Source organism: Sphaeramia orbicularis, chromosome 19 (assembly GCF_902148855.1).
Source record: "Sphaeramia orbicularis chromosome 19, fSphaOr1.1, whole genome shotgun sequence".
NCBI lineage: Eukaryota > Metazoa > Chordata > Actinopteri > Kurtiformes > Apogonidae > Sphaeramia > Sphaeramia orbicularis.
The window spans coordinates 48110284-48124335 of record NC_043975.1 but is presented as its reverse complement, the minus strand read 5'-3'; the positions used below and the strand labels follow the sequence as shown (position 1 = coordinate 48124335).

The following is a 14052-nucleotide window of genomic DNA, read 5'->3' as shown; positions in this document are numbered from 1 at the left end:
TCTACAAATACACAAAACATTTAGTAACAGGCAGAACATTGGTAAAATTCTACTCAGTTCTCTTAAGACATTTCAGGTTGTTCATTTTTGTTCAGGTTATTCACATTTTTTGTAAAAGGAGCATTTGTAAATAAAAATATTTTCATGTAATTTTACTTTTTTTTTTTTTTTTACACTAAAACAAAAATTGGAGTTGTCAATATTTATAAGTTATTGTGATAGTATTTTACTCACTTGAGATTGAACTGGGCTGAATGTGGAACCTGAACTAAAATGATTTGTAATATCTTCAGTGTAATTTTTGCTTTTCATAAATTTATTCCAGAGGCTGGATTAGACCCTTTGTGGTCCACGGGCCATATGTTTGACACCCCTGGGTTAAAGGGAAATACCAAAGAGCCACATGACGCACAATAACTCTTTTAATATTATAAACTCCTTTTAACTTTCCCAGAATGCACTGCAGATGGCAGCGCTGCGCTGCTTTCCTCTGTGCTGTTTCACACAGAAACATGCTGCACATCAATGCTTCCATTACATAAAAAAAAATCCCAGTGGGAATCAAAGCACACTGACTATTTACAAGTTTTAACTATGAACTAAATGTAGCTTAAAAAAAGATATATTCTCTCATGCACAAATAATATGTTCTGCTAAATTATATCAGGCATTAAACATCATTATAATGTCATTTAGAGAGAGTAGTTTTCATTAGTGACTATAATATTCACAAATGTGCTGCCAATCAGGCTCTGTGTTTAAAACAAAAGACAGTTGTGAGTCTCTGGGCAGTTTATCAGTTTGTCTAAAATCCATTAATTCAGATGACATGGGGAGTGGACCCCATACACAGGATGTAAACACCTCAAACGACTTAAATCATCTGCTCTTTGAAAATGAGCTTTCAATGATTCTTTAAGATGAGCTGTGTTAAATGATTCCAAAACCAGGTCCAGTTGAGTCAGGGTCCAGGATTAGACTGGAGCCAATCCAGTCATTTGAAAGCAAGGAGAGACTAAATCAGAAAAATCCCAGAGATTAAAAATGGAGGCAGAAAAATACCCTGTGGACGTTCTTTTAGATGAGTGTGTGATCTGTCCACTTATTCCTGTAGCTTTGAGGATCATTACATACACAGGTTTCTGGAAGTGCACTTGATCTTTTTCTTGGAAGAGCAAAAAAATACTAATGTGTTATGAAACGCTTCAGATAAGCAGGAATATATGGAGTCCACACTTAAGGGATGAAGATGTCCAAGAAACGTAAGACGGGAATTTGACCAGACTTCAGACCACCAGTTCAGTTTCAGTCTTTCCCTGTGCTCTATGATCAGATGGAAGAAAACCTCCCCTTTATCAGATGAATCTACAGTTCCGTCCTCTTTACTGTCTTTGGTGTCTACTGATCCGACCCTACCGACAGGCGCAGGTATCCACTGACATGCCGGGGTAGACTTTGAGCACCATATTCCTGCTCGGGTCGAGGAAAAGCACGCTGAGGGGGCTCATCTTCTCTGGAACGCAGCAGGGTTCAGGAACGCCAGGTACGATTCCTACGGCTCTGACTATACTCTGGATGGTGGCGTGGTTGGAAGGACGCACCACCTGGAAAAAAAAACAGTGGTGGAGAGGGATTAGGACGAGGAAGTCTGGGATTATACTGTTCCAGGTAGATTCTTATTAGTAGGTTATGGGCTGTTTTTGAAATGACAAGTCTACAAAGCAAAAGTTTTTCTTCGATAACGTCATGCTTACGGATAGTAAGAAATGAGGAATGAGGATCTGAAAATTCTGTCAAGTGTTGGTCGGTATGACTGGTGACACCCAGTGTTTCCAACTCCTCAGTATTAAAGTATCTGTTGTCTGTCCTAAAAGTCACTAGAAGTTACTAAATGACATCATCACCTAATTTACATAATTGTAAATCTTCATGTAATTGTAATGAATGATGTAGGACAGAGGAATAACATTGTGTTTGAGACAAAAAGTGAGAATAAAAACAGCCTAAATATGTTTAGAACTACAAATGAACTATACTCTGTCAGTTCTAGTCTTATTTAACCATTTCATGCATAGTGGTCACTACAGTGGACAGTTATTCAAAGCTGTTGTCTTGTATGTTCATGGATTTTGTTGCTTTAGTTCCATATCATCTAACACACTGGGCACTCATGCATAATCCCATACACTGCCATCCATACCATTACTGTAACTTTGCTGTTCTTGATAAATCTGATCTGCACTAACATATTTGAGTGTAAAGTAATTGCTTGTTTTATTTGACTGTAATTAACAACAAAAGGTTTTTTTTTTCATATTATCTCCATGAAGTGAGTAATGACTAGTAATAGAGTATGTTAAAATGTGAGAAAACAACAAATTAGTAGCAATAAAAATGTTTTTCTTTCATACTTTTCACACAGTATATCAGTAAATACATGTTTCTTTGCTTCGAAAATCAAACGCATGGGGTCCAGCTGAGTGGACATTTTTGCAACTCCATGAAAAATAGGTTCATAAAAAAATTTTCAGTCGCATTGTTTTTTAATGCCTAAAGAGGAATAAAAACACTCAGGAAAAAAAATCTTGATTAAGGTTCTCATAATTAATGCATGAAAGGGTTAATGTTCCATTTCCAAGCGTCCTCCTTTATCTTTACTTGGGGACGGGCTAAAGTGACCCAAAAGAGAAACTCTGGAACAGTTACTGAGGCTAGTAATTTGTTGTTTGGTGTTTAGTATTTCTCTCCATTTTCCTAATGTTGATTTGGTTTTTAACCTTATTGTAACATTAAAATTTAGGAGCATAACATTTTAAATTTCAGTCTACGTTAACAATCTAAATGGACCAAAAAGAGATGATAGAGAAAACTGCCAACGGGACTGATTTATATTCAGTGATTTGTTTTAGACAAACAGCAATATGTGTTTTAACGTCAGTCTCCAGAAGTCTCCAATAACACCAAAAAAAGGAGATGGATTTGTCATAAATTGCTCACGTTTCAAATGTTGCTAAAAGTTTTCAAGCAAACACATTTTAAAAGTAGCAAAATTTGTTGCTTGACAGTTACAACTGAAGTCATTACTGACCATAACACCTGTACATTCTGCATATTTTTTATTGATATTGGCCTAATTTGTTTGGTTTGTGTGTTATTATTTGATTGAGTTTATATTTTATTCCTAACTGCTTTTATAATTCTTTCTGTATTAATATTTCTGGGCACTTTACAGAGCATAAAAGCAAAATTTGGTTGCACTGTACAGTTTTATTTTCGCGGTTACAATAAAGCTTATTCCTATTCCTACCTAGGAGTTAATAAGCTGTGGGCTAAGACTATTAGCTGGAGAAAAACCAGGAGAGTGGGAAATTTGGAATCTAGAAAAAAAAAGACAAATTAGCTAAATGCAGAAAAGCAACATCTGTCAATGCTCTGGAAATCATGGACAAAAATGATACCGTAATGTCCACTACATGGAAGTTTTTTTTTTTTTTTTTTTTTTTAAATCTAAACTGTGTCAAAGACATTAAGAAGGTCTGCAAAATACTGTTCCAACCACGGCAGTTATAACAAGAAATCCTTTCTATCATTTGAAAAGTGACGTTCCCAGAGACCACATCATAGGTATGAGGATGCAAACCCAGATTAGACCTTTTAGACCCGGTTTTGGCAGCACTAGAAGGGATGGACCAAAACCACAGTCTATCGAGTTGACATTTGACCCCAGGGCAAAAATGATCCAAAAGGAAAAAAAAAACCTGTGATTTTGTACTTCTGAGCCAAACAGATGATGGTCCTCAGCACAGACGGAACATGGGGGTCCAGAAAACTGATGAAAGTGTTGGACCCCTGGTATGAATTGCCAGCAGCAGAGTGCGTTCCCAAAACTGTTCTGCCTAATCTCTATAAAGAGTCTCGTGGAAAGCTGGAAACTGAGCTCAAGAATGCGGAATACTTTGCCATTACAACCGACCGATGGTCCAGCTGCACATCTGAGCCGTTCATGAGCCCAAATCACAATTCTTGTGGTACTACTTCTCTATAACACTAATAATAAAGTATATTAAAATTTTAATATATGTGCAAGCTTTCCTCGTATCAATAAACAGTAAAAGTGCTTTATGAAGACTAATAAAGAGCCACTAATAAGTATTCTGATGAAACACTTGAACATGTGTTCCAGATGCTGGGTGACCGGTGAAACTAGTGCACTACAAAGGTCCCTAAAGCATAGATTTTAAATTCAGATTTTTACTTTAATTTCCTTTTTTTGTCAGATCTTCTTTCATGTCATGTCAAACACAGATGATAAACTAATGCTGATACACTATGTATTACACCATATGCAGTAACACATGCAGTGTGTGCAGTGTCTCCAACTTCTCAGTGGTGAAAGTATCTATTGTTTGTCCTAAAAGTCACTAGAAGTAGCAAAATGACATCATCACCTAATTTGCATAATTGCATATATGCATGTAATTATAATGAACAATGTGGGGAAGAAAAATAACATTGTGTTAGGGACAAAAAGTGAGAATAAAAATGCCCTAAATATGTTTGGAACTACAAATGAACTATACTCTGTCCTTTTTTTTTTTTACGGGAATTGTAAAAAGAAAATCAGTGTCCCTTTTCCAACTGTCGTCCTTTATCCAGGCTTGGGGACTGACTAAAGTGACCCAAAAAAGACACTGGAGGAGTTACTTAGGTTAATCTTATTAATTTTTTTTTTTTGTTAATTTATTTGTTTGTTTAGTTTTTCTCTTTATTTTCTTCAGGTTGGTTTGGTTTTAACTTTACGGTCCACTTAGGAGACGACAACAAGTCACAGTAAAACAGGAACATTTTTTTAGTTTTCAGTCCACATTAACAACTGAAATGGACCAAAAAGAGACAACAGAGAAAACTGTCAGTGTCAATGGGACTGATTTATATTCAGTGATTTGTTTTAGACAAATAACGATATGTGTTTTAACGTCAGAGTCTCCAAAAGTCTCCAAAAACTCCAGAAAAAGGGGATTTGTCACTTGGTGTGTTTTGATAATGAGTCTGTAGAGGGGTCTGAAAAATCACTAAATCTACCAACAAAGTGTCTAAGTGTGAAACACTGACTTTTCCAGCTACAGACAGACTGTGGGTTTATGTGACTGGGACACAGGAAATCCTCTGGTGTCATTTAGAGGAAAATGTGTGTTTAAGTGTTTGAGTTTTTCCAAAAGTTGCTAAAAGTTTCCAAACCAATTTCAAAAGTAGCTAAATTTGTTGCAATGTGTTTTTTGAGCAAAAAAGTTGCTAGAGTAGTCTTAAAAGTTGCTAAATCTAGCAACACAAGTGCTAAGCTGGCTTCAATGTATGTACGTTCTCTTATCCTGCACATGATAATAAAACACAAAACAAATGTAGAGAGAGAAGTTAAAAGTCTGCCAGGCTCACTTTCGGGATGGGGAATCCACAGGCTCCGGCGCAGTAGTAGGCATCGAAAGACTTCGGAGCCAAAACCCACTCGCTCCATCCGATGTCGGCAAAGTCCACCCGGAGGTAACGCCTGGAGCAAACCCTGGGCTCGCTCCACTGCCTCCTCCTGGCCTTCTTCATCGTCCTTTCGTCAAAGCTCAGCACCTGGGGCTTACCGAGGCCTTCGCTGTTCTCCAAGCCCTGCTTCCTCCCGGGTTTGACAGCTGCTTTGGCTTTGGCGGGGAAATACGTGTTCTGCCACAGTTCATGGTTCTTTAAAGTGTTGAACTGGACCTCTGGAATGTCATTGGTTTGGACTTGGAGATGAAGCTCCCTCCTGATCCTTGAAGCTGCGAGGGATGAGTCTTCGCCTCCAGGGAAGGGCCCGTACCGCTGCAGGGACATGGCCACGCTATTTGGCTCGTCTATCGCTTGGTCATCCGCAAATACCAGAATATACGGCAGATTGGATGGAGACAGGCGTTCTTGGCTGTGAGGATGACTCATTCGAACAAATCCAAATCCCATATCGAAGTCCACGGTGACCACAAGCTCTCCGACATCCCTGGCGTGTTTCAGCACTGCTGTGATGTCCCTCGTTTGCCAAGATCCTTTCTTTAAAGGACTTAGACTTATGTTTCCCAGTGGTATTGCAAAATCTGAGTTTGAGGATGACCCATGGAAGAGGAGCCTCGGGGAGGGAGGGGGTGCTTTTGGGGGGCCTCCAGACGTGTGGCGGGGCCTTCGGAAGCGCCACGTTCGCTGGTGGTGGCGAGGTCGCTTGTAGAGGAAGTGAAGGGAGGCAAAGAGAATGAGCTCCGAGTCCTGGATGGAGGACAGGTTGAACTGGAAAACGTCTTTGCCTTCATAGACTCCTTGGGTAAAAGAACAGACATTTAGACAGAACAGAGAAGGTTGGCAAGTAGAAGCAGGCATTTTAAGAGAAACAGGCTGAACAGCTGTTCAAATGTTAAACACAGAGGTCTTGTTATTAAACCTTTATGAAGAAAATCAGCTGTATATTTGCTTTAATTGCCATACTTTACATCAACTACATGTCCTTTTTAACCCATAGAAACCCAAACATTCAGTATCTACTGATTTAAAATATTCAATACTGTTGATCCACTAAGTCTTATCAATACATGTAAATAATTGGTGTAAAATGCTGTTTCTCATCTTTTTATGGTCATCAGATATGACCCATTTGGACATTTGGAGGCTCCGCAGTGAACGTAGAAACACCATCATGTTCTACAACACTGATTCACTAGTAAAACCCATGGAGTTGGACAAATGATAGCAGTTGTAGACACTTATTTTTATGTTCAGTTAATGATGTATTTTGTTGAAAAGGTAATTTTTTCCAAATTTTTTGCCCCAGTTTGATCTAATAACCTTAGAATTTACTAAATCAAATACAGGAAAATGTCTGACTTTAACTGAAAAATGCAAAACGCAGAGGATAATATTATAATAAATGGTGATAAATCACTTAGGAAAGACAAAAAAAAATCATTTGTGACAAGTTGTGACGAAAATAGTTGTAAGTCTCTAATGGTTAAACTGTGCTCATAGAAGTGTATGAGGTGCTTTAAAACTCAGTGTGTGATTCTTTTTGCCGCTGGTCAGATTTCCCATTGCTACTTTTCAGTATATTATAATGGAGGTGGTCTGACAGGAAATGAGACTGCACACCTCATCTTGACTCTGTTTAAAGGCTGTAGAAAATCTACCCAAAAACAGAAGATAATGGTCGATCATAGGCTTTTTCAGTGCCGCACAGAGGGGTTAAATATGTAACTTAGAGCTCTGAAGAGCTAGTATGTGATATTTAGGGACATATCCTCCCCTTGGCTGGGCATAGAAATTCTGTCCATAAAGATCATGAGCAGAATCGGTGACAAAGGGCAGTCCTGGAGGAGTCCAACCCACACTGGGAATGAAACCGACTTACTACCAGCAATACAGACCAAGCTCTGGCTCCGGTCAAACAAGAAACTAATGGTCTGTAGCAGCGGGCCATGGACCCCGAACTCCTGTAGCACCCCCCGCAGGATATCCCGAGGACCATGGTTGAATGCTTTGGATGCCTTCTTGGACTGCTTTGTTCCTCCTGAATCTGGGGTTCGACTGTCGGTCAGACTCTCCTCTCCAGTACCCTGGCACAGACCTTCCCAAAGAGGAGTGGGATGCCCCTGTATTTGGAACACACCCTCCGGTCCCCTTTTTTGAAAAGGGGAACCACCACTCCTGTCTGTCAATCTAGTGGTTCTGTCCCTGTCCTCCACATGATGTTGAAGAAGTGTATCAGCCAAGACGGCCCCACAACATCCAGAGCTTTAAGGAACTCTGGATGGATTTCATCCACCTCCATAGCTTGGCCACCAAGGAGTCATCCATCTACCTTGGAGCCCAACCCTGAGTCCCAGGGCTCTGCTTCTGCCTCAGAAGGCATGAAGGCAGGGTTTAGGAGATCCTCAAACTAGTCCTTCCATTGTCTGACCATGTCCCCAGTTGAGGTCAGCAGAACTCCATCATCACTGTAAACAGTGTTTGTGGAGCCCCGCTGAGTCACCTGACAGTTTGCCAGAACTTCTTCGAGGCCAACCAACAAAAAAGATACCGTCATGTCTTTGTAATTTTGGTACAGACATCACCATCAGACTTGCAAGTGTCTAGTGGCCAGGTCTGCCCATGGGGCCTGAAGGAGCAACATGGGTTCATCCTCCTGTGGGCCCACCACCCACAGAAGGAGCCATACTGGTCCAGTGTAATGTGGATTGGGTGTCAGCGGGCTATGGAGGCCCTGACGATCTGATCCTTGGCTGTCTAAACTGGTTACCAGGACATACTGTAGCTTCAGCTAAACTTCACAACTCTTTGTTCTAAACCCTCTCATCATACTTTCTGGTCATTTTTTTTAAGATTTCAAATCAGAAATACCACGCATCGCCCCTTTAAGCTTTTGGTTCAGTTTTCTTTTCTTTTATTGTACAGCTTTTCCTTTATTATCTGTTCTAGCTTTCCTGAACTTCTGTAGATAAATGTAGTAAAACCAAAATCTATTACAAAATTAAGACAAACTTTGGATCCCACAGAACACCTAAGCCCTCTGAAAACCTACAGAAAACCCTGCATATGAGTCAATACAATAAGAATAGGTTTCTACAGAAACACGGCGGTGTATAGTGATCCACTAAACAACTCATTCTGTGGTAACGAAAACACAACTCTCATTTTTATTGATGAAAAGGACAGTTTAACTATGACACTTTTTGCAGTTACATTCTCCTAAACCCCTCTTACACAGTGGATCTTTATAAAAACAGCTGGAGTGTGCCTTATCTTCTCTACTTTGTCTAAAGGCTCAGAGAAATTATCTGTTAAACCCCAGACCTCATCACTTTGACCTTATACAGGAGCATGAAGTGGTGTGATTGACCTGACAGCATGGGAACCACCAGACTCAGGGTACCTTCGGGGTATTACGTTTTCACTCGGCAGCAGAGATGCGTCTGATGGTTGAGCCATACAGATGTTTGGTTTCACAGATGCTGTAAAGCCCTGGAGGAAGATCTTTGTCTGAACAATGAAGATGACTGAAGTGATTGAGCTGCTGCCTTGACCAGTTTTTTAAAAAAATTTTTCTGTTCTTCCCTTCCTTCAGCATCTCAGTCTGGCACGTTTGACTGACGTGAATAACAGAGCACAGGATCGTCTGCGAAATGTTGTTCAACACATCTGACAGACATAAGCAACGGCATGGAAAATATTAAAAACGGCACGGTTAAACGCTCGCCCCACACATGACCAAAACGTCATCCCATATCGTTCTAATCTGGAAGTTCAACTTTGTCTCCCACACTTCCACCACAGCCTGAAACACAAACACTGGTCGGTCCAGTAGATCTGCAGCATATGGAAATGCTTATAGGAGAAAGAGCTCCTCTGAGGCTTTTCACTGCACAGCCGGTGTCTGGGTGTGATAATAGTCTCTTGTCTTACACCTAGACTGCAACTGCTACTGGTGAACTAACAGCGCTCTAGACTTTCGTCCCCGGCTTCAGTAAATCACACCGCTGACGGAGTGTGGAGGTGAAGATGTTGAGTCTAAAATGCAGTTAGAGCTGCTCTGATGGACAAAACACCTGTGGTTTGGATATTACAGATGTGCCACTGATGTGATACAGCCACACTTTTTTCTTCAAGGGATTATTCTATGATTTGACTTCCAAAGTTACATGTGAATTTCATTTTTGATAGATCAGTATTTGTACATTTGAACAACTAATTTGTACGACATTTCATTCATATCACAATCTTCTTTTAATTCATCCATTACAATGAGGATTCTGCTGTCAGGGGTCAACAGCAACGGTACATCCCCGAAATTCCCCCTATCCTCTGCTATATAATAACGCAAATAAATGACACAATGTGTGTGTTTTAACATTTGAGTCACTCTGCAAAAGTTGATAAAAAATTTCCAAACAAATTTTAAAAGTAGCTTAGTTTCATTTTTATCAAATTTGCGCTTTTTGATAAAAACGTTGCTAGGGTTGTCTGAAAATTTGCAAAGTCTAGCAACAAAAGTGCTAAGTTGGCATCAATGATCCTGAATGACCAGGTCTGAACCAAGGTTCTAATAGTTTTGGATTTTTCATTATTGTTTAGTTTTATTTAGTTTTGACTTTTTTTCTCTAATTCAGTTAGTTTGAATTAGTTTTTAGAGCAGGTTTGCTAGTTTTTATTAGTTTTCATTTATTTCTAAATGCTTAGTTTTAGTATTAATTTTAGTTTTGTTGTATCTTTTATCTTCTTCGCCGTCATATTCACATAAATCCCAGACAGGACTCTGCTTTCTCCCAACTTTAGTCTCCATGTTTCCAGGTAGAGTGGAGACCAGAGGACGACTGGAAACGACAAGTGATGAGAAGTGACGGACCGTGAAGTGCTGTATAGTGCCACCAGCTAAAACTGCTTGAGCAAAATAAATCGCTTTCGTATCAATCCAACATTGACAAAGATGAAAAAGGGAATTTTATCCATAATTTTTATCTGTTTTAGTGTAAGCACACAATACAGTTTCAGTTAGTTATCGTTTTTTTCTTTTAATTGTAGTTTTTATTAATTTCAGTTAACGGAAATGTTTTTTCAATTCTAGTTTTCATCATTTCGTTAGTTTTCGTTAACGATAATAACCTTGGTCTGAACATCAGTGGATTATTTACCTTCTCTGATGACACAGACATATTCCAAGATGACAATACCAGGATTCATGAGGATCAAAGTGTGAAGTGGTTAATGCTAAAGTGATGATAAAAATGATCCAGGGACATCTTGGTAATCTATAGCCATGTAATATAAGTCATTAATTTTTGGTTCCTCACACTTACGAAGTAAGAAAATATCATGTAAACGAAGCTTATGGTGACGGGGGCCGACAGCAAGAGTACATCCCTGAAATCCCCCCAATCCTCTGCTATATATAAAACTATCCACAATAATTATTAGACAATAGATATGAACTCAGTTTGAGCTACATGGACCTGACAGTAGCAGAATAATGGTCAGAGAACCAATTTTTTCCCCAAAACTCCACTCATTGAATGAAAATGACCCCATATGAACTGTGGATGGTAGAAAATGGACATTTGGAAGACAATCAGTATGATCCAAATTTTATCTCACTTAGCCGATTATTGCTTGATTTATATCCAAAAAACTGATTTTCAACTCAAGCGCCCCCATTGGGATGACTTATAGTACTCATAGAGAACTTGAAGTCCACAGGGTTCTTCCACAAGGGGTCCTTTATGTTGGTTATCAAGGGAGAAGAAATCCAACCAAGTCTGTCCGAGTAATCGCCAAAACACCAAGGAGATCCAGCAGTGGATCCAGCGGCGGTGTTCAGGGTAAAACCATTATATCCAGATGGAATTACTTCAGGAAATGTTTATTTTTGCAGTGGTTGTCATGATGATGATGATGATGATCAGCTCCGTTAGAACTGAACCCTTTTATGTCTTATATTTCATTCAAACTACAGTATTTGCAAAGATTTCCCTGTAGAGAAATCATTGCAAATAATCCCCCCAGGGTCTGCAGGTCATGTGTTTTCTGTTCCCTTTCAAAACTGCTCAAACCTTTTTAGTAATTAGTAATTAAAAGTGCGCTATTAGTAATTGTCATGAAGCGACAAAAATATTGGGATTAAAGTCAAACACCTGACAGTTCCATCTGTGATTGTCTATTGAAATGGTGTGTTTTACAAAGTTATATATTCTCTTTGTGGTCTCAGGGCTTTTAGGACACATGTTTATGCTTAAGAATATTGGTTACCATTAACTTTAACATCTTTAACTTAACGTCCACAGAGACAATATGAGGGCAGATTTTTTTCCTATTAACCTTTAAAGACCCACAACTATATTCATCACAACTTCCAAATTATTATTATTATTTTTTTTGTCTTTCCCAAGTGACTTATCACCATTTATTATATTATCCTCTGCATTTGTTAGTGTAAATCAGGTATTTTCCTTTATTTAATTTACTGATCATTTAGGTGTTTTTAAAAGCTCAGAGTAAATTCAAATGTTATTAGATCAAAACACAGAAATATGAAGAAAACGTGACATTTTCAGCAAAATACATCATTAACTGAACATAAAAAATAAGTCTGTCCATTTAGTTATTGATCCAACTCCATGGGTTTTATTAGTGAATCTATGTTGTAGAAGATGACAGTGTTTCCACATTAATTACGGAGCAAATGGATCATATCTGATGACCATGAAATGCTCAATGAATGCATTTTATCTGAATTATTTACATGTATTGATAGGATTAGTGGCTCAATAATTGTTAAAAATTGTAGATGGTTTTGGTCGGCAGTGGCTGGTTTGAATCTTTAGGGGTTAATGACAAATAGAAGCATGCTCTGAAAATATATTAAATCAATAAAATGCCTTATGTAACATGTATTTATTTTATTGTGTTTTAGCTGAATGATGTACCTCAGTTTGGGGCATTACTCTGCCGTGTGTCGTAGAATAAAACAGGGGTGTCAAACTCATTTCAGTTCAGTTCCACGTCCAGCCTAATATGATATAAAGTGAGCCGGACCAGTAAAGTAATATAAACAATAGGATAAGAACTTTTGAGTGAAAAAAGTAAATTCCATAAAATAAAAAATACACTTAAATATGCTTAAATATCCTACAATACATGCAAAAATACACTTAATTATGCTAAAAATCCTACAATACACGCAAAAATACACTTAAAATTCTGTAATTAAAATGTTTACATCTATGAATTGTACTTGTACATAACATGAACAAATAGGAACATCCTGAAAATTCTTTAGTAAAATAAGTGCAATGTTAACAATATTACGCTTTAGTTTATCATTTATACATGTGCATCACAACTTACAGATCACAGTGGATCTACAAATACACAAAATATTAAATAAGAGGGAGACTATTATTAAAATTCCACATACTTCTCTTAAGACATTTCAGATATTCACTTTTTTTTGTAAAAGACTAATCTGTAAATGTGAACATTTTTGTGTAATTTTACATTTTTGACTCTAAAACAAAGAGACAAATTTGCAGTTTTCATTATTTATAGATTATAATGATAGCATTTCACTGGTCTGATCCACTTTAGAATTAATTGACCTAAAATTATTTTAACAGTCTTGATTGTTAATATTTTCAGTGTAATTTTTGCATTTCACACAAATTATCCCACGAGCCGGACTGAACCCTTTGGCGGGCCGGATTTGGCCCCCGGGCCGCATGTTTGACACCCCTGGAATAAAAAGTGTGACTTACTCGGGACAGCTTTGAAACTCCTCACGGTGTTTCCGTCCCTCTGGCTCTGCGGTTCTTTACTGTACCTCTCGTACACTTTGAACATATTGACAGAGACCATGTCCCGGTTTGCGCCGTCGTGCGTAAAGACGCGCGGCTCCGCCAGCGCTGGTAACACATCGCCACCCTGACGCGCGACTTCACCTTCACCTTCACCTTCCTCAGATGCGACTTGAGCCCAGCTGCACTCCAGAAGCACCAGCAAATGCAGAATGTGAAAAAGCCGGTTCGCCATGGCAGATGAGTCCATCCAAAGACACCTGCGCAGAATTCTTGTGCGTAATTGCGCTCGTTTTTCTCTCCCGCTTGCCGGCGTAATGCCCACCCAGACTTCAGGCCAGTATCCAGGTAATCCTTGTCAGAGCCACAGTCCACGGTTCACGGTCTACAGCTGTTTCTACACTGGGAGGAGAACGGGGGTGGGCGCACGCATGAGGCTCTGCTGCTTTATGACAGATGGTGACGCGTCAGAGCGCACAGCCAACGAGATGCGCGCATTACGAGAATGGATCAGCTGCGAGGTTTGGTCTGCTCACTCAAATACAGAAGAAAAGTGCGTTTAGTTCCAAAGCAAATTAAGAAAATACGTAGTTTAAGTAGATTTACATTTTTGAGTGAGTTAACCCTTTCATGTATGAATTATGAGAACCTTAGTCAATATTTTTTTTTTTCTTGAGTGATTTTTATTCCTCTTTAAGCATGAAAAAAA

The 14052-nt window shown here is 38.9% G+C and overlaps 1 protein-coding gene across 1 annotated transcript; it reads right to left on the bottom strand.

Moving 5' to 3' along the window:
* Positions 1-310: 310 nt before the first annotated feature.
* gdf10b (growth differentiation factor 10b) lies at positions 311-13742 on the bottom strand. The gene is made up of 3 exons (XM_030163462.1): positions 13305-13742; positions 5434-6329; positions 311-1604 (listed from the first exon to the last, which is right to left on the bottom strand). Exons 1-3 carry the CDS (start codon positions 13591-13593, stop codon positions 1413-1415), a joined length of 1377 nt encoding a protein of 458 aa, XP_030019322.1. The 5' UTR covers positions 13594-13742; the 3' UTR covers positions 311-1412.
* Between the last annotated feature and the right edge of the window lie 310 nt (positions 13743-14052).

Excerpts from the sequence above, each read along its gene's own strand:
- gdf10b (XM_030163462.1), bottom strand. The coding sequence starts at position 13,593 with ATGGACTCATCTGCCATGGCGAACCGGCTTTTTCACATTCTGCATTTG. Across the intron at positions 6,330-13,304 it reads GAGTTTCAAAGCTGTCCCGA|GAGTCTATGAAGGCAAAGAC; the intron begins GTAAGTCACACT and ends CTTTTACCCAAG. Across the intron at positions 1,605-5,433 it reads GTGGATTCCCCATCCCGAAA|GTGGTGCGTCCTTCCAACCA; the intron begins GTGAGCCTGGCA and ends TTTTTTTTCCAG.